The sequence below is a fragment of the Portunus trituberculatus genome, chromosome 48 (assembly GCF_017591435.1).
Source record: "Portunus trituberculatus isolate SZX2019 chromosome 48, ASM1759143v1, whole genome shotgun sequence".
NCBI classification, from domain to species: Eukaryota; Metazoa; Arthropoda; class Malacostraca; order Decapoda; family Portunidae; genus Portunus; species Portunus trituberculatus.
Window position 1 is genome coordinate 14,958,877 of NC_059302.1, and position 20,562 is coordinate 14,979,438.

The 20,562-nt window shown below is 41.3% G+C and overlaps 1 protein-coding gene across 7 annotated transcripts in view; it reads right to left on the reverse strand.

Annotated features, from left to right (window-relative positions):
• The window catches only part of LOC123498636 (prostaglandin reductase 1-like), a 156,529-nt gene that overhangs the window by 23,195 nt on the left and 112,772 nt on the right, over nucleotides 1-20,562 (reverse strand). For 5 of the 7 annotated variants that reach the window (XM_045245947.1, XM_045245951.1, XM_045245946.1 and 2 more), the window contains exons 3-4: nucleotides 13,431-13,532; nucleotides 10,819-10,921 (exon numbers count right to left, since the gene is read on the reverse strand). In XM_045245947.1, the coding sequence (XP_045101882.1) occupies nucleotides 10,819-10,921; nucleotides 13,431-13,532 (205 nt within the window). Of the gene's footprint in view, nucleotides 1-10,818; nucleotides 10,922-13,430; nucleotides 13,533-19,949; nucleotides 20,114-20,562 lie in introns of those variants that run through there. The other 2 variants (XM_045245952.1, XM_045245950.1) reach the window with 2 other exon arrangements.

Sequence of the window (20,562 nt, forward strand, 5' to 3'; positions counted from 1 at the left end):
CCATTGGCCAAGGTGATACCGTCTCCCCTACGCTCTCGTGTAAACGTCTTATCACCTCCACCATCCCCGCCAGCCTCAGTAAAGTCGCACCACTCTGCTGCCAGCTCCACGTCACGGAGGCTGAAGGACGGGACGAGGCGCCGACCACAGGAGTTCGATGGAACAGTGTCTTGGGAAGCGTATAAGACACAGTTCGAGCTCTTGGCCAGCGCCCGCCAGTGGAGTCGCCCTGAGATGGCCATGCAGCTGGTGTGGGCACTCAAAGGACCGGCATTAGAAGTTCTGAACCAGCTGCCAGCTGCCCAGCGGTGCTCGTATAGTAAAGTGTCGGCGACACTGGAGAGGAGGTACGGGTACCAGCACCAAACCGAGGTGTTCAGGACAAGGTTCCGGGCCAGGTTACGAGGCCCGGGGGAGACCCTGACACGCCTGGCGCAGGATTTGGAGGTGCTGGTGCGGCGTGCGTACCCGGAGGCCAGTGAGGAGATGATCACCATTCTCCTGCGGGATCAGTTCGTTGATGCCATCGATAATCAACAACTGAGGATATACGTCCAGCAGGCACACCCCAAGGACCTTCAGGAGGCCCTGGCGAGGGGTCTGGAGATGGAGTCATTTCTCCGGACGACGCGGGAGCGACCCAGCGGGAATTATGTCCTGCAGAGAGTGAAGGCAAAGAAAGGGGCCGTGCAGAAGGCCTACTCTAGCCCTTCACCACCCCTAGGTGAGTTCAGGGGTAAGTGCTACTCTTGCGGGCAGCAGGGGCACACCAAGAGGTACTGCCCGCAGGGATCGAGTAGTGGAAAGGCTGTCAACGGCAGAGCAGGGCAGTACCAGTACAAACCCTGTTGTTGGAACTGCGGTCAGGGGCACAAGACGGCAGAGTGTGCCCTCGTCTCTCCCAGGGATAGCAAGGAGGCTGGGGGAAACGGAAAGAGGCTGGTGGAAGGGGTCGAGCGCCAGCCAGAGAGCCAGAGACCCCAGTCCGCCTAAGTTGCCGCGCCGAGGGTGCCCGGACAGTGCAGGTGGGCGGGCAAGTGGATGGCAAATCTTGCTGCTTCACTGTGGACTCGGGCGCAGAACGTACCTTCGTGCAGGACGGGGTGGTAGCAACTGGACAGCCCCCGGTGGCCCAGCAACAACTGTGTGGTATTACAGGGCACTGCACACAGCTGAGGGGACCAGTGCATGTCAGGATTGCGGTTGGCAGCACGGAGGAGCATCTTCCCGTCTTTGTAGCGGACGTCGGGGAGAACTTGCTCGGCCTAGACTACCTGAAGCAGAGCAGGGCGGTGCTGGACTTCGGGGAAATGACTATGTCGGTCAGAGGTAGTGTGGTGCCGCTACAGGAGGGCGGTGTTGATGCAGAGGAGTGTGAAGCTTCAATTGAAACTCACCGAGCCCATACTGCGTCCTTACCCGAAGCCAGCCACCACTGCCGTCTCAGTAAGGAACAGAAGGAGGAAAGTCAAGGGGCAGAAGTGTGTGAAGGTGTACAGACGACTATGGACCCGGAAGGTCATTGCGAGGACATGCAGGGGAGTAGCACTGGGGTTCCACCTCATCTGTAGGATCTATTGCAGAGGAGTGCGGCATGCCTGTCTGGGGAACAGGTGGACGAGGTGAAGGAAGTGCTGACTCTGTATGCAGATGTCTTCTCGCAGGGAGATAATGACCTGGGCCGGACCAGTCTGGTTAAACACCGCATTCACACAGGGGATAGTCGGCCGGTTAAGTTACCGCCGCGCCGGATTGCGCCTGCTCGTCGGCTGGAAGTGGAAAAAGCCGTGGAGGAGTTGCGCGCGCAAGGGATAATCGAAAAGTCGGCTAGTCCCTGGAGTGCTGCTGTTGTCCTCGTTAAGAAGAAGGATGGGTCTACCAGGTGTTGTGTGGACTATCGGGGCCTTAACGCGGTGACGACAAAGGACTCTTACCCTCTACCGAGGGTGGATGACACGCTTGACGCGCTCACAGGGGCCCAGTGGTTCTCCACCTTAGACTTGAAATCAGGTTACCATCAAGTTGAGGTTGCGGAGGAGGACAGAGAGAAAACAGCCTTCTCGTATGGGCAGGGACTGTATCAGTTTAAAGTGATGAGTTTTGGTCTGGTGAATGCCCCGGCCACCTTTGAGCGTCTAATGGAGCGTGTGTTGGATGGGTTGCTGTGGAAAAGCGCCCTGGTGTACTTGGACGATGTGCTAGTGTACGGGAATTCGTTCAAGGGGGCTCTGGAGAGGCTTAAGACAGTGTTGGACAGGTTCAGGGGCAAATGTGAAACTCAGTCCAAAGAAGTGTAGCCTGTTCCAGAGGGAAGTGCCGTTTCTGGGTCACATAGTGAGTAGTGAGGGAGTGAAAACAGACCCTGGTAAGGTAGAGTCAGTTAAGGAGTGGCCAGTGCCGCGCAGTGTGACGGAAGTGCGCGGGTTCCTTGGATTGTGTACGTACTACCGGAGGTTTGTGAAGGGTTTTGCGCAAATTCCGGTGCCACTCCATCACTTGACTCGTAAAGGGGCATGCTTTCACTGGAGCGAGGACTGTCAACGGGCCTTTGAAACTCTGAAAGAGGCTCTCGCTAACGCCCCTGTGTTACCGTACCCGGATCCAACGAAACCATACGTGTTGGATTGTGATGCGAGTGCTGAGGGAGTAGGAGCCGTCTTGTCCCAGGAGATAGACGGACAAGAGTGGGTCGTCTCCTACTTCAGCAGGAAGTTCTCAGCCCCCGAAAGGAACTATTGCGTCACTCGTAAGGAGTTGTTGGCAGTGATCCTGGCCATTGATCACTTCCATCCTTACTTGTACGGGGCCAGATTCAAGATCAGGACAGACCATGCTGCTCTGAGGTGGCTGAAAACCCTCAGAAACCCGGAGGGCAGCTGGCCAGGTGGATTGGCAAGCTGGAGCAGCATGACTACAATATCGAATACCGGCCTGGAAAAATGCATAGCAATGCTGACAGTCTGAGTCGCCGTCCTTGCGACAGAGACTGCAAGCATTGTAGACGCCACGAGACTGAGCCTGTGTGCGTGAAGGCTGCCGGTCTTGTCAGTGACCCAGAGTGGGGAGAGGACCTCAAACAGGCCCAGCGACAGGACGCTGATATCGGGCCCTTAGTGACACTGCGGGAAGAAGGTGAAGAAAAACCGCCATGGGAAAGCGTGGCCCCGCTAAGCCCTGCCGCCAAGGCGTTGTGGCAGCAATGGGCAGTGTTGCGAGTGAGTGACGGTGTGCTGCAACGGCGGTGGGAGTCATGTGACGGCGATGTGGCCTTCTGGCAAACAATTGTCCCTGTGAACATGAGGGAAGCCTTAGTGCGCGAGGCTCACGGTGGAAATGCAAGTGGTCACTTCGGTGTGAGGAAAACACTAGGGCGGTTGAAGCAGCGGGTTTAATGGGTAGGCATGCGGAAGGACGTTAGTGAATGGTGCAAAGTGTGTGACGTGTGCTGTGGGAAGATGGGCCCCGGGAGAAAGACAGTTGCTCCCTTACAGGTGTATCAGGTTGGGGCACCTATGGAGAGGGTGGCAGTGGACATCCTGGGTCCGTTCCTCAGACACTGAGAGGTAACCGCTTTGTGTGTGTGACCATGGACTACTTCACTAAATGGCCGGAAGCGTATCCGCTGCCTAACCATGAGGCTGCCACCGTGGCAGGTGTGTTAGTGGACGAGTTCTTCGCCCGGTTTGGCGTGCCGCACGAGCTGCACTCTGACCAGGGCAGGGAGTTTGAGTCGGCAGTATTCCGGGAGTGCTGCCAGTTGCTGGGCGTCAAGAAAACTCGTACTACACCCCTGTGGCCGCAGTCGGATGGCATGGTGGAACGCTACAACCGCACGCTGGGGCAGGAGTTGGCCAAATACTGCCAGGAAGGGCAGGAGGACTGATACTTAAAAATCCCCCTGCTTCTCTTGGCCTACCGGTCAGCCGAGCATGAGGTGACCGGTTACACGCCAGCCCGGCTGATGTGTGGGCGGGAGCTCCGGCTACCAGTGGACCTCGTGACTGGCAGGCCGCCGGACGAAGACCTGCCCACTACCGTCACCCAGTACGCTACAGCCCTACAGGACCGTCTCCGGGAGGTGCACCATCAGGTGAGGGGTAACCTGAAGGTGTCCGGTGAGGCGATGAAGGACCGGTACGACCGCCGGGCAACGGCACCACCCTTTAGCGAGGGAGACCAGGTGTGGCTGCACAACCCTCGGCGTAAGAAAGGATTGTCCCCTAAGCTCCAGAGCCCCTGGGAGGCCATACGTGGTGGAGAAGGTCATCTCGGACGTCACCTTCAGGATACGCCAAGGGCCAAGGAAGCGGGCGCTGGTGGTGCACGCTGACAGGCTCTGGGGTTACCATGGCCCTGGAAACTTCTCCTGGGGAGAGCGAGCTGCTCTCCTGACCAGTGACGAAGAGGAGGACGAGGACGGGGGCCTTGGGGACGAGGAGCCCCTGGTGATGGAGGATGACGGAGACCTGGACCTGAGAGAGCCTGAGCCGCTGGTGATGGAGGAAGGTGGAGCGGATGAGTTGTGTCCCTTGGAGGGAGCACTGGCGGATGTTGACGCTGGACCTGTAGTAGGGAGACCCAGACGGGAGCGACATCCACCCAAATGGAGTGAGGATTATGTTCTTTGTTGATTTTTTTTGATATACCTAAAAGTGAAGTATTATTTTCTTGTTTTTGGGGGTGTATCTGTAACCTAAAAGGAATAGAGAAGTTGGGGAGCGAGGGCGCTCAGTCTCTTTACAGGAGGGGGTAGTGTTACGAGAAGATCAAGATCAAGCGGAAGTGGAAGATGACGTCACCTCGCCGGCCGCCTATCCTGGGGCTTGGGAGTATCACGTGACATGTAGCAGCCCTGGGATTGGTGGCGGAACAGTTTGGGAGAGCTCTGGAAAAGAAGAAGCCCACGCGTCGCCGAGACTGCCTCCTGTACTTGTGTGTGCTTTTGTAAGCTGGAGCGAGGCGTCAAGAAGCCTTCCGAGGGCCGACAAGAGGCCCGGGGTGCCAAGCTACAGTGTAGGACTACTGTGTAGTGTGGGAAACGGAGAATAGAGGGCCAGAAGCCGACAAGACAGTGTGTTTTACTACCCGCCTTCTGAGGGGAGCCAGGGGAGAACACAGGGAGCGCCGCAGGGTAAGTTTACCGTCACGTATGCAGGAAGCACCGGACCCTAAAAGTGTAAGTGTGACGGCCCACGGGGTGGTGAAGTTACAATTCAAAGACCTACTGAAGAATCTAAACGACGAAGATAGGCAGAACTTGGAAGAGGAAGTAGAAGAAATAAACAGAATGGGACCATATCAAGAAGGAAAACGAGACCAATTAAAATACTACTAAAATCACAAGCAGCAACAGAAGAAATATTATATAGAACAACAAAACTTAGAGAAACAGAAGGCTGCAAGGATATCTATATAAAGAAAAATAGAAATGAGGAAGAAAGGAAGAGATACAATGAACTGGCAGCAGCAGTAAGGGAAAAGAATAATGAAAGGTCAGAAGAGGAGAAGGCATTTTTTTGGAGAATTCTAGGAGACAGGATAAGGAAACGGTGTATAAACGAGAAGGAAGAGAAAAAAGTGGAACAAGTTTAACTAAAAATGATAAAGGCAAAAGACTAAAAATGATAGACGGGGTTTTATCAAGTAAATTAGAATTAAGAGATTACATAAGGAAAGAAAATCCAGATATTGTATGCCTGGCTGAAACAAAACTAACTAAATGAGGAAATCAAAATAGTCTTGGATAATAGGTATAATGTATGGAGAAGAGACAGAGTGGGTAAAGGAGGAGGAGGAGTCATGATAATGTTAAGGAAGGAGATAGTGATCAATCAAGTGGAATGTGGGGAAGGAAAGCAAGAAGTATTGTATATTAAGATGCATATTAATAAAAAAGAGATAACAATCATTGTAACATATGTGCCACCAAAAACAAATTCATGGACCAATCAAGAATATAAAGACATGATAGATGAAACAATAAGGAGTCTAATGAGAATCATTAAATTTAGAAAGGAGAAAAGTAGGATATTTCAACTGTAAAGAAGTGGACTGGGAAAATTATGAAAGTGGTATGGGGAAGAAGCCTGGGAGAAAGATTCTTAAACCTAATGATAGACAATATGATGGACCAGAGAGTAAAGGAATGCACAAGATTCAGAGGAAACGACCGAGCGGCGAGATTGGACCTAGTTTTTACAAGGGTATACAAATGAATGATGATATAAGATATAAGTGCCCATTGGGAAAGAGTGACCATGCAATATTAGAAATAGATATAGAAGAAGGAAAGGAAGATAGAGATGATTCATACAAAGGAGACCGATTAAATTACAGAAAGGCTGATATTGAGAATCTCAAGAACTATTTTAAAAACGTAGACTGGGAGGAGATGGAAAACTCAGAGACAATGCAAGACAAATATAACTTATTTTTGGAAATATACAAAACAGGAGTCAGGAATATGTCCCAAAATATAGACCAAAAGAAGAAGGAAAGAAAGATTGGTTTAATGCAAGGTGTGCTAGGGCAAAGGAGAAAAGAGATGGAGCATGGAAAAGGTGGAGGAGAAATAGGAATCCAACAAACAAGGAAAACTTCAAGGCAGCGAGAAATGAATATGTTAAGGTGAGGAAGGAAGAGGAAAAGAACTTCGAAAAAGATATTGTCGAAAAATGTAAGGAGCAACCAAAATTGTTCTATAGATTCATAAATGGAAAAATTAGGCAAAAAGAAACAATAGAAAGGTTAAAAGGAGAGAACGGGATGGTGGAAGACCCAAAAAGTATGGCAGAACTATTAAATAAAAATTCCAGGAGGTCTTTACTAAAGAATCCAAATTTGAGAGGCCACAGGGTAATAGAGACAATCTATATGAAAGAGATTAAAGTAACCAAGCTTGAAATAAAAGAGTTAATGAAGGAACTGGATGAAGAGAAGGCAATGGGACCGGATGAAGTCTCAGGCAGAATACTGAAAGAATGTAGGGAAGAACTAGCAAGTCCTATATACAACATCATAAAATGCTCAATAGAAAATGGAACAGTGCCAGTAGAATGGAAAAGAGCTGAGGTGGTTCCCATATATAAGAGCGGAAGGAAGAAGAACCTTTAAATTACAGACCGGTATCACTAACTAGTGTAATATGCAAGATGTGTGAAAGAATAATAAAGAAACAATGGATCGAGTTCCTTGAAGACAACAAATTAATATCAAATAGCCAATTTGGTTTTAGAAAAGGACGGTCTTGTGTAACTAATTTATTGAGTTTCTATTCTAGAATAGTTGATAGAGTACAAGAGAGAGAGGATGGGTTGACTGCATCTATTTGGATTTAAAAAGGCGTTTGACAAAGTGCCACATGCAAGATTACTGTGGAAGTTAGAGGAGAAGGGTGGCTTAAAAGGAAGCACATTGAGATGGATAGAAAATTATTTGAGGGGGAGAGAAATAAGGACAGTAGTTAAAGATATGAAGTCCAAGTGGAGAGCAGTAGAAAGCGGAGTGCCACAGGGGTCAGTATTGGCACCAATACTTTTCCTCATTTATATTAACGACATGCCAGAAGGAGTGAACAGCTACATAAATTTGTTTGCGGATGATATGAAACTGTGCAGAGTTATAAAGCAAAAGGAGGATTGTGAAATACTGCAAGAAGACCTAAATAAGATCTGGGAATGGAGTAAGAAGTGGGAAATGGAATTCAATGTGAACAAAAGCCATGTCATGGAAATGGGAAAGAGTGAAAGACGACCTGTGGGAATCTATAAGATGGGAGATGGTGTAGAACTGGAGAAAGTCAAAAGGAAAAGGACTTAGGAGTGACGATGGAAGAAAACAATCAACCAGTAAGCCATATTGATAGAATTTTAGAGAAACATATAATTTGCTGAGGAATATTGGAGTAGCATTTCACTACATGGACAAAGAAATGATGAAGAAATTGATAAATACTATAATAAGACCTAGATTGGAATATGCAGGAGTAGTGTGGACCCCTCATAAAAAGAAACACATAAGAAAATTGGAGAGGCTACAAAAAATGGCTACAAGAATGGTCCCAGAACTTGAAGGGATGACATATGAGGAGAGACTAAAGGCTATGGATCTACCAACCTTGGAACAAAGAAGGAGAGAGGAGACCTGATACAAGTCTATAAATTGATCAACGGAATGGACCAAGTGGATAATGAGAAACTGATCTTGAGAGAAGAATATGACATCCGAAGCACAAGATCGCATAGTAAAAAGCTGAGAAAGGAAGATGTCTGAGAGATATTAAAAATATAGTTTCCCAGCAGAGATGTATTGAGACGTGGAACAGTTTAGATGAAGAAGTAGTGTCTGCAAAGAGTGTGCACACTTTTAAAGTAAGATTGGATAAGTGTAGATATGGAGACGGGCCACACGAGCATAAAGCCCAGGCCCTGTAAAACTACAACTAGGTAAATACAACTAGGTAAATACACATGTATGTATGTATATATATATATATATATATATATATATATATATATATATATATATATATATATATATATATATATATATATATATATATATATATATATATATATATATATATATATATATATATATATATATATATATATATATATATATATATATATATATATATATATATATATATATATATATATATATATATATATATATATATATATATATATATATATATATATATATATATATATATATATATATATATATATATATATATATATATATATATATATATATATATATATATATATATATGTGTATATGTATATATATATATATATATATATATATATATATATATATATATATATATATATATATATATATATATATATACAGTCGGTGCCATGGGTATTGGCGCGATGTTTTTTTTCATCTGTAGCACTAAAACAAGTGCAATACTAACATGTATGTAGAACCTACCAGCCTCTAATACTTTGTGGGGAGTCCTTTCCTTTTCAGACAGCTCTCAAGGCGTTGAGGAACAGATTCAGCCAGTCTTTGGAGCATTGAGGGTTTTAAGTTGTCCCAAATGTCCTTAATCTCCTTCACAAGCTTTTCCACAGTTACTGTGTTACATCCTCGTAGTCTTCGTTTTATCAGTCCCCACACATTTTCAATTGGATTGAAATCTGGACTATTACCAGGCCAATCGTTTATGTAATCCACTCCTACAAATTCAAGCCATTCTTTGATTAGTTTTGCTGTGTGTGCAGGGGCACCATCCTGCATGAACACCTCACTCTTACAGGCATCAAAGCAGTCCTCGAGATGGTCACACAACAGTTCCAAATATGATTCCTTGTTCACTGTTGTGTTTTTAGGTAATATAACCAGCTTGCCCACACCATAGTACCCAAATGCATCCCATACCATGACACTATCAGGGTGTTTGACTGTCCCCTGTGTGTACTTGGGATGATGAGCCGCACCGGACGGAGCCTAACCTTACCTCCTCGGTTCCCAGTAACATTAAATGTAGCCTCATCGGTCCACAAAACCTTCTTCCACTTTTCATTATCCCAATTTAGATATTTCTTACAAAATTTCACACGATTGTGTTTCTGTTTCTCCATCAGAAGAGGTTTGCGTCGTGGTGCCCGATGCTCATAAGACAAATCGCCCTTGAGGCGGCGTTGTATTGTACTAACAGACACATCTTGCAGGAGTTTTGGATTTTTTTTTCAATTCTTTAGCTGTTATTCTTGGTTCAGCTTCCACCTGTCTTTGGATAACCTTCAGAGTCCTTTTTGATGTCTTTTTAGCTGGTCCAGTCCTCTTGACTTGGAGTGGGGGATAATCACCTCCCGCTGTCTTGCATTTCTTTGTCCATCTCTGGACACTGCACAACGATACTCTGGTCTGGATTGATATATCCTTGTTAGACTTTCCTGCCTTATAAAGTGAGCTTATTGTTGCAATCTTCTCCCTTGTGAGCTCTGGGCCTCGTGGCATTATTACAAAAATCCCACAAAAAACACAACACGTCAGAGCGATAAAAACAATTGATGCGGTCATGACTAATCACAAAAAGCAACTGAGTTATTCTATAGGCAACTGAGATCTTTATTGTCTGCACGTGGGTCTTAAGCTCAGCCTACTATACCATGTGCTTTCGCGCCAATACCAGTGTCAGTTTTTTTTTAGGTGTATAATGGGGGTCCTTAATAATTCGTCACGGGTATTGGACATTTTCACGCCAATATATATATATATATATATATATATATATATATATATATATATATATATATATATATATATATATATATATATATATATATATATATATATATATATATATATATATATATATATATATATATATATATATATATATATATATATATATAAATATATATATATATATATATATATATATATATATATATATATATATATATATATATATATATATATATATATATATATATATATATATATATATATATATATATATATATATATATATATATATATATATATATATATATATATATACACACACATATATATATATATATATATATATATATATATATATATATATATATATATATATATATATATATATATATATATATATAATATATGTGTGTGTGTGTATATATATATATATATATATATATATATATATATATATATATATATATATATATATATATATATGAGTATATATAATTAATAACTATGTGTTTTATATCTTTAATCTACCAAACAACTGCACAAAAATATCCTACAATATAAAAGTATACATGACTATTTCAGATCATTACTTAAGACAATACTACTTACTTGGCTACCTGAGAGCCAAACATGGGTGTATTGAGAGGGATTTGCCGTGCCTTGTACCTCATGTATGGATCAATGCTCAAGGCCACAGCCTCCACAAGGACATCTGAGGACAAAATTTGATTTCTATATTTCATATAGAAAACTTGCAACTATTCTCCTGTAGAAAAAAAATGTACCTATTATCTTTGTAATTATTCTCATTTCACGCAATAGATGAGTTGTATTACTGACTTCATTATCTGCAACTATGTCTAGCTCATCTATCACTATTACTGTTTATTCATTCTGTCCACCTTAATGAAGCTTCTGTTCTGTGGTCAAGTAATGCAAATATGAAAACTGCTAATGCCAACACCACACACACACACACACCTCAGTCAGGTTAACCAGCAGTGTCAGCAGAATGGGACAGCACAAGCTAGTTAACACATAAATGAAAAACAAAGTTAATTGGGGCCCCAACAACCTTGAAGACTGCACCATGCAGTTAAAATCCAGCACACTTACCAGACTTGAGAGGGTAACCAGCAGGCTGTGGTCCAAGAAAAAAAAGTACACGCAACCCCCAATTAACGAACGTTCACACAACGAAATTTCGCAACATTTCCTTTTACTACCATCTGCTTGTATAACAAACACCAAACTCGCTTTAACAAAAATTTTATCCAGGTAATTTTTTCCAAGTTTGAAAGCCCCGCCATATCACACAAGCCCATAGGCTTTTGAATACACCAGCGCCTCTCATGGACAAAATGCGCACCACTCACTCCCTTACTCTTCCCTGCTTTTAGTTCAAAACAAGAACAGCGTCCAGCAGCAGCTTGTCTTCCCTCACTAAACATGCCAACAAAATGCTCTGCAACCAGCCCTGCAATGTTGTCTAGCATTGCTAAGATGACCAGGAAGTCTCTTACTCACAAAGTAAAGCTGGATATTATTCACAGACACGAGAGAGGCAAGATAACTAATAGCATTGCTCGCCACCATGGTTTGACTTCATCTACTGTCTATACTATTTTCAAGTCAGCAGACTCTATTAAGAAGGCTGGTGAGACCGTATCTTCCTTGCAAGCTAAAAGAACCACCTGAACTCGTGACACTGCAATAGATAAAATGGAAAGCCTTGTGGAAATGTGGTATAAGTTTTGTATGTGGTACAATGATGAGCCTCTTGTTTACATTCCACAGGTTGCCGGCTAGCATCATTCCTGCTCCACTCTCCCTCCCTTCATAAACTTAAGATCATCAACATTATAAAGTTACTTACATATATACATCAGTGTACATTATAATGACTTAATCTTAAATTAAAATGCTTAAATGTTTAACTTCATAATTTTTACTTTCATTAAACCTTTTACTGTACTATGATGCACTCTCGCTTTGTTCACTCTCAATGGAAGCTCAAATCAGGGGTCAAACTTGTTATAATTGGTTCGCTTTATGAAAATTCATGCAACGAACTGTTTTTTTAGGAACATAACCCGTTTGTTAAGCAGGGGTTGCCTGTCACACCACCTATAGTCGCCAGGAAGAAAATGACCATCTAGCTGTCATTGAAATGGAGATCCTCCCTCTTTCATTTTCCTCAGCTGTCTGACAGTACTACCAAACATTGCTACCTCCTCACCTTTTACATCCTTGCTAACATCCCAACCTTCCTCAACTAGTAGTTAACAACTAGTAGAACCATTCACTCATTATCTCTATTTACACCATATGTTCCTACCTATAACTAATTTCACAAGCAGAAGGTTTCTAGATGGTTCCAATGATGCTTCTAATTTTTTTCATATTCAGTGAGCCTTTCCTCTCTGTTGTTTTGTTGCTCTACGCAAAAAGCCTCTATTATTTTTAACAAATGAATAAAATGAAAACAAAAATTCATATGACATTCTGTTAGTCCAGTGGTTCTCAAATTGGTCCATATCAGAAGATCCTGTAAACAATCCATTGATTCTGGTGCCCAACGTCCTTGACTGGATCTCTAGCAGCACGTCTGTGATAAGTTCATTACTTGCCTTTCCCTACTTAAGACATCACAAGCATAAACATTACAGCAAGGAACATGAATGATGGAATCCCATGCATCTACTGAGTCTGTTATTCTTGGACAAAATACTCCTTTTTGAATCTGCAACTATTTGTGGTGTCATTATTGCAACAAATACTTCACTAAAGACTAGCAGGAAGAGGCATGTATCAAAAATTCATGATATAAGCACTAACACACACAATGAAGTGGCACTGAAATCGGTTTTTGATGGTTTGATGTGCAATGTTGGTGATATAGTTTTTTTTTTTCTATTTCAGTAGCTATATAGGCCAACTGTAAGTAGATGATAAAGCAGCAACGAGTCCTAGGATGAGTAGGGAATAAGATAAATGAGAGCAGTGGCATACATAAGAATCTGCATATTCAGTATTATGTTGTATGAGAAATAAGAGGATGTGGTTGTTCCCATAGCCATGCATACTTTGCAAGTGATGAGGAATAAGATAAATAAAGTTAAAAATATAACACTATATTCAGGTTACATGATAGCTATAATATGTGCTATTCATCAAGCGACAATCTCAGCTGTTCATCAGTATTATGGTAATGTTTATACGTGTGAAGTCATCAGCATTGGAGACGGTGAGTGATGAACCAATCTCAGACACGCTGCTGGAGAACCAATCAGGGGCATCGGGTTCCAGAATCAACAGACTGTCTGTAGGACCATCCAAGAGGTCAATGAATATCCAGAGGGTCAAAAGAGGGTCAATAAATATCCAGAGGATCGAAAAGGGGTCAATGAATAATTGATGGGATGGGGAATATTACTGCTGGGATTGAAGGGGGTAATGAAGCTTCCATCTGAAAACACTATAATCTAGAATATAATTTGTAAATATCTGAAGAAAATCAGGTACCATTAGATTAAGGAAATAAGCAAGTTCCTGAATTCAAACCATAAGTGAATACTGTTCTCTTTCTTTTTTCGCAGTGCCAAATAGCAGTTTTTATTTTCCTTTTTTCCCTTTCACTGCCATCATGGATGTAAAAAAAAATAAATAAAATATTGTTATTACTACTACTATTGCTACTACTACTACTACTACTACTGCATATGTTTTTTTGACATCAAAATTATTTTCCTTGAATTGATAGAGGGTGATGAAAACTTTGAAAGACAAGTTAAGAAATTTGAAAATCCCTGTGTTAGCTGATGCTAATGATATAATTGTAAACAAGGTTTGAAAGTTTACGTGTGACAGAAGCAAACAGTGTTTTGTTGTGCAAAGACAAATTTCAGATAGAAACCTTGGCCACACACATTGCCCTAGCTTTCTCCATCCCTCCCAGAAAAGTCATATACGTCAATATTGGAATACTGTTGAACCTCAATAACTCGAACCCCAATAAATTGGATTTTGCAATAAGTCGGACCCTGACTGACTAAGGGACTAAAGTCCAAGTTGAATTGCCCATCCAGTTGTTTTTTTTTCACCTTCCTGTACAGGTAACTCGATTTCCACAACATCCATTCCAAGAGGCATCGCATATATTAAAATTTGCATAAAATAAACTTGTAATTCTGTAAGAAACAATAGATAATAGGGGGGGATGTGGGATGTGGTTAAAAAAATTTGTACAAAATACTCCATGCATTTGGCTAAATTAACATGTATCTATTATTTACCATTCTAAACACTAGAAGTGTATCTAAAGTAAAGGGAAAAGCAAGAAATAATAAGAGAAAGCAAAATATAATAAGAGAAAACAACAAAACAAAGAATACGTAAACACAACACTCAATGCATCACTGCCTTCACCACTCACACCACAATCTGTCACCATCTCCATCTGAGCTTTTCCACTTTATAAAAAAATCCACTTATCAAATATAACCCAGTAAACACTAGTAAAAAAAAAAAAATGCAGGACACCAATGTCTTAATTCACCCCTCACAAGCACACGCCGTTGCTGTCCACCTCCTAGTCAAGGACGTCATCATCCACCTGCATTTCCTCTGCTTCCTCTGTTTCCATGGGATCGTCCACATCTTCTGGTACTACATCTTCCACTGGTATTTTCTTGAAAAACTGCAGCATGATGGTCTGGCACTTTTTCTTGGAAAATTCTTTTTGCATCACTGTGTAGCAGAAGAGTGCGTCCATGGCAGCGGAGCTCCCACCTATCAGCCAGCTGTGGAACTCTCTGGCGTGCAGTTTGAAATTGCATCTGGTGCTCAGTTTGAAAATGCGGTTGGGCCAAATTGCATATAAGCAAATTGACCACATAAATTTAATTAATTATAATATCTTTTCAGTCGCGTATTAACAAAAATGCGTAAATTAAACATGCGTAAATCAAGAGTTACCTGTATTTTGCTTTCTACTGATATTATCAAAAATCAAATTCCAACTAAAAATTACATTTTAAGTGCAGTTTAAATGATACCAAACAAAAGTCGATCTGAGTTTATACCAATTTTGCAAAAATTTTTGAAGTGTAAAAAAACACTTTTCAAGATATTCGCTCCCAAAAGATTTTTCATAATTTCGTCCTTGTTTTGTTATTTTTATTCATCTAATTGACATGAAATTTTCACACATGATTGTGTATACATTAGTGACTTCCTGGAGCATAAGATGATAACCCATCAGATACCCATTTTCTAGATAATATCATTCAGCCGGACATTCGCGTTTATCAGACAAACCTTTTCCCCTATTAGTTCAAGTTAGAGAGAGTTAACAGTACAGTGATGCATTGTGGTAAAGAACACTTCAGCATGAGGGGTTGTCTGTTACTATGAATTGTCTGCTACTGACAGCAATTTGTCTGTGAGAACCTTAAACACCCCCTTTCTCTTTTTCAGTACTTTATTCTCTTTTAATAATGCAGAAAATTATTTTGATGATTTAATCCATCTTATTTTAGACTCACTGTTGAAATAAGAGACTTCATTATTATTTAAGAAGTGTAGAGTAATAAAAATTTGTCCAACCAGGAATGTTTTTTTTTTTTTTTTAATGTTATAACCTCTAGTACCTGTAGGCATACTTGAAGAGTATATGTAGAAAATGCTGTTAAGCTCCTGCCCATTAGTGGCACAGGCAACTTTATCTATAGTAGTATCCGTATTAGGGCCCATATCACCACCCAAGCACATCTTTGGTGTAATCACCTTGAATTTGGGTATCATGGTGACATGTAGGTAACTTTAAACCATTCGACAAATGGCATAGCCTCAAAGCGGTATGTGGTGGGATTCAAACCTATGCGTGGATGTCTGCCCAATCCTATGCTCACCACCTTATCCACTACGCAACTGCCTCTGATTTGGTGTAATGGCCGATTCCCATGTGGTCCAGTGGCATCTTTAATAAGCACTTAATGACTGCCTGAAGGACATTGCTGGGGTGACAAAGGAAGACAAGGGATCGTCAGAATTAGAGTAGACTACCTCCACTCTACTGCCACCTCTCCATAAATCAAAGGCTTGACTTCTTTCTCTAACATTGCACCACTTCCTTACCCTTTGTCTCTGTCTGTCTTTCTCTCCCTTTGTTTTCTATATAAATTGGTGTTTCCGGAATTACTTTCGAAATCCTTCTAACTTTTGTTCCACATTGCTGTTAAGGTAGAAATTAAGGCTTTGTTCTCTATAGAAAAGTATTTCTCCATCCTAAACATAGCACCTTAGCAGGGAAGTGCAACTCTGCCGAGTCCTGTTGTTGTGTTCTGAGTTGTCTGGTTGTCCCTAGCTATCTGGGAGCAAACTGCGCTTGTGCAGAACCTAATGTTTACAGAAACAAAGATTTCTTGATAAGAGTTGTTCCCAAGTATCCGCGACACCAGGCAAAGAATCGATGATTTCTTTGAGCCCTTGGCTGAGAAAGACATGTTTATAGTTTACCAAGAGAATATATTACAATGTACAGTAATCACCACAAGCTAACTCCTAATATATAACAAAAAATCATAATTTTTTCTATGACCCTCAAACCAAGTGAACAAACCTATCATTGTGTAACATAATTTGGTTCTTACTTAATGGCTATTTAATGATTCTTGATTATACTTACACAACTGCGCAGATGATACTATGGAGAAGGATTTCTCGGGTTTCAGGGATGAACGAGGTAATATGAGGAAGCTTATTAATGTAGAAGGAAAATTAAGATATAAGAAGGTGGTGATGTCTAGTCTCATGGACAAACAAGACTGACTGATAACAGAGAATACAGCCCTGAAATTGAGAGTACCTGAATGTGAGAAAGTCAGTGCAATAAATTAGGAATTGAAAGAGAAGATTCAGGAAATAAGGAAGCAAAATGACGTTCTAAAAACCACAAGCCAAAATTATGAAAGCTCTTTAGAGAGGACGGGATTACAGACAGGGCAGAAGGTAGACTAAGTGATAACAAGTTGAAAGAACTAAGAAATTAATAGAAACACGAGCATTTTTCAGAAATGGTTAGTAGACAAATACAGAACACAAAAGTCGCTGTAATAGAAGTTATCAAGGAGAAGGAAGATTTGGTGCGGGATGCAGTGGACAAGAAAAAAAGCTTTGTGATTTATGGGATGAAAGAAAAGAAAAATCCAAATAAATTTACGAGAACGTGAAGAAAGAATTGGCCAAAACTGTTATCAAACGAGTACAAGACAGCACACAAGAATTTGACCAAGAGGTGGAGGAGATGATCAGGCTGGGAAGATACAGTGAAAGGGGTAGGAGACCAATGAAGGTGAAAATGAGATCTCAGGTGGCTGTAGAGGAAATTATGGCTAGAAAAGGGAAGCTGGCCAATGATGTTGAACACAAGGATATATGGATAAAAAGAGATATGAAGTTAGAGGAAAGGAAAAAGGAGAAAGTGCTAAGAAGCGAAGCTAAGGAAAAAAACAAGAAAAGAACAGAGGTACAGAAGAAATTTTACTGGAGGGTTCTGGATATGAGACTAAAAAAGTGGTACCTAAGGAAAAAAGAGGAGGTTGTGAAGGAGGCAATAAATTAAGAGTGACTTATACTAACATAGATGGGTTGTTATCAAGCATATTGGAAGTTTGGAATTGTTTGAAAGAGAACAAGCCAGATGTAATGTGCATCGTTGAAACAAACTGAGAAGAGAGATCCATGTCAACTTTAAAGGGAAGGGATATAATACCTAGAGGAGGGACAGGAAGGATAAAGGGGGAGGAGAAGTGCTAATATTGGTTTGTGATAATATATGTGTGGAGGATGTGCAATATGGTGAAGACAAAGGGGAAGTAATGGGAGTAACAATCAGAACAGAAGATTTGGAAAAAAGAAAAATTATAGTTACATATGTTCCACCAAAGACTAATACATGGGATCAGAAGAACATAAAGACATGCAAAGAGAGGTGATAAAGTGCCTAGATAACATAAGAGATAGAAGAATACTCTTAGTTGGAAACTTTAACTGTAAAAAAATAAACTGGAGAGAGATGGAAGTAATGGATAATGGTGGGCAGTGGAGCGAGAAAGTGTTAGTCAACTATGGTTAATACAATGGACCAGTGGGTGGAGGAGTCAACAAGGTACATGGGAGAAGAACCATCGTTGCTTGACCTAGTTTTCACAAAAACACCAGAGCCCCCTCAAATCATACAATACCTTAGTCCAATGGGGAAAAGAGATCATGTGACATTAGAGATGCAAATGCAGGATGAAGATGAGATAAGTTACAGAGAGGACTATAAAGGAGAGAGATCAAATTATGCAAGAGCGGATTTTGAAAAATTAAGGATTTATTTTACTAATATTGAGTGGAGTAATATCATGTGCAGAAAGACTGTACAAGAGAAATATGATATATTCTTACGAAAATACAATGAAGGAGTATAAAAGTTTCTTCCTATTTATAAAATTCATAAAAAAATACATGCTTAGTACAATGCTAGATGCATACAAGCAAAAAGCAAAAAAGGCAAAAGATAAAGCATGGAAGAAACTCTTCAAGCAGGGAAATCACTATAACAGACAGCAGTACAAAGATGCTAGAAATGAATATATTAGAGTAAGGAGAGAGGAAGAAAGAAATTTTGAGAAAGATGTAGTGGATAAAAGCAAAGATGAACCCAAACTTTTCTACAAGTTTATAAACGACAAAACAAAGAATAAGGAAACAATAAAAAAAATAATTAAAGAAGGGAAGACATACCAAACAGAGAAGGAAATGTGTGAGATAATGAATGAGAGCTCCAAAACGTTATTCACTACAGATGATTTCACAGAACCTAATAGGACATTGGATTGCCAAGGATTACAGGAGATTGCAGTGCACAAAGAGGATATTGGAAGATTACTGGATAAGTTGGAAGTCAGAAAAGCAATGGGGCCAGATGGTGTATCAGGCTGGGTGTTAAAAGAATGTAAAGAGCAATTACTGGATCCAATTTGGTAAATAATTACAAGTTCAATAAATGAAGGGAAAGTTTCACTAGAATGGAAGAGAGCCAACATAATACCAATATTTAAAGGAGGAAAGGCAACTGAACCCTAAACTACAGACCAGTGTCACTTACAAGTGTCATAGGGAAGTTATGTGAAATAATTATTAACTAGAGAACATAGGAGGACTGCGAGGATCCTTGTTCGAATGGACAAGAGATTATTTGAAGGATAGGGAAATGAGTACTGTGATCAGAGATACATACTCATCTTGGGGTAAAGTAACTAGTAGAGTGCCACAAGGCTCAGTGTTAACCCCCATTATGTTTCAAGTTTATGTAAGCGACATTCACTTTGGGATAAACAGTTATATAAATTTATTCGCTGATGATGCAAAGTTGCTAGGAGTTATCAAAACCAGAGAGGACTGTTTGCTGTTGCAGGAAGATTTAAGAGAGTGTGTACTTCTTTATATTGTATTTACCTAGTTGTATTGTACAGGGTTCGAGCAGGGCTCACAGTGTCCTATCTCCATATCTCCATTTACCTAGTTTTTCTTTAAAGTTATGCACACTATGTGCTGTAACAATTCCACTATCCAATGCATTCCGTTTTTCCACCGTTCTGTGTGGAAAATCTAATTTTTAATGCTAAAATTAATTTCTTCACTTACCTGTTTTTCATACAAAATATAGCAGTTCCACTGTTCCACATTACCTTTTCCCCGAGAAACCGCCCGCTTTAGCACTACACCTGGCAGCGCAGCGCTCATTGCTGCCGCCAGCACACTGCGTGGACAACCAGTCAGTTATTTCTCAAGGGAGAGAACCTGACTGGGGGAGGAAGGGAGGGCAGTGAAGTTTTGTATGAAAAACAGGTAAGTGAAGAAATTAATTTTAGCATTAAAAATTTGATTTCTGTCACACACCTGTTTTTCATACAAAATATAGCAAAATTAATTTTAGCATTAAAAATTTGATTTCTGTCACAGACACCTGTTTTTCATACAAAATATAGCAGACTCCAACACTGAAGGAGGCGGGAGTCAGAAGAAAGTGCCAGGCGTAGAGGGTGTAAACAAACTGTCCATATGTAGACACTAACCTCTTGGCTGAGGCCAGGCAGCATAGGGGAGCCAGCGGGCTCGGCTAAGGGTTTGGGAGGTTCTCCTAACTCGTGTGTCTAAAAGGGAGCAGGCCTTAGGGGTCAGAAGATGAGTGTTCCAGGAGCGTGCTCAATACCCTGACGCAGAGGAGAGAACCCCAGCTACTGACCCAATCAACTAAGACGAGCAGTGTAAGGGAGCACTGGAGTATTCACCTGAAGGAGC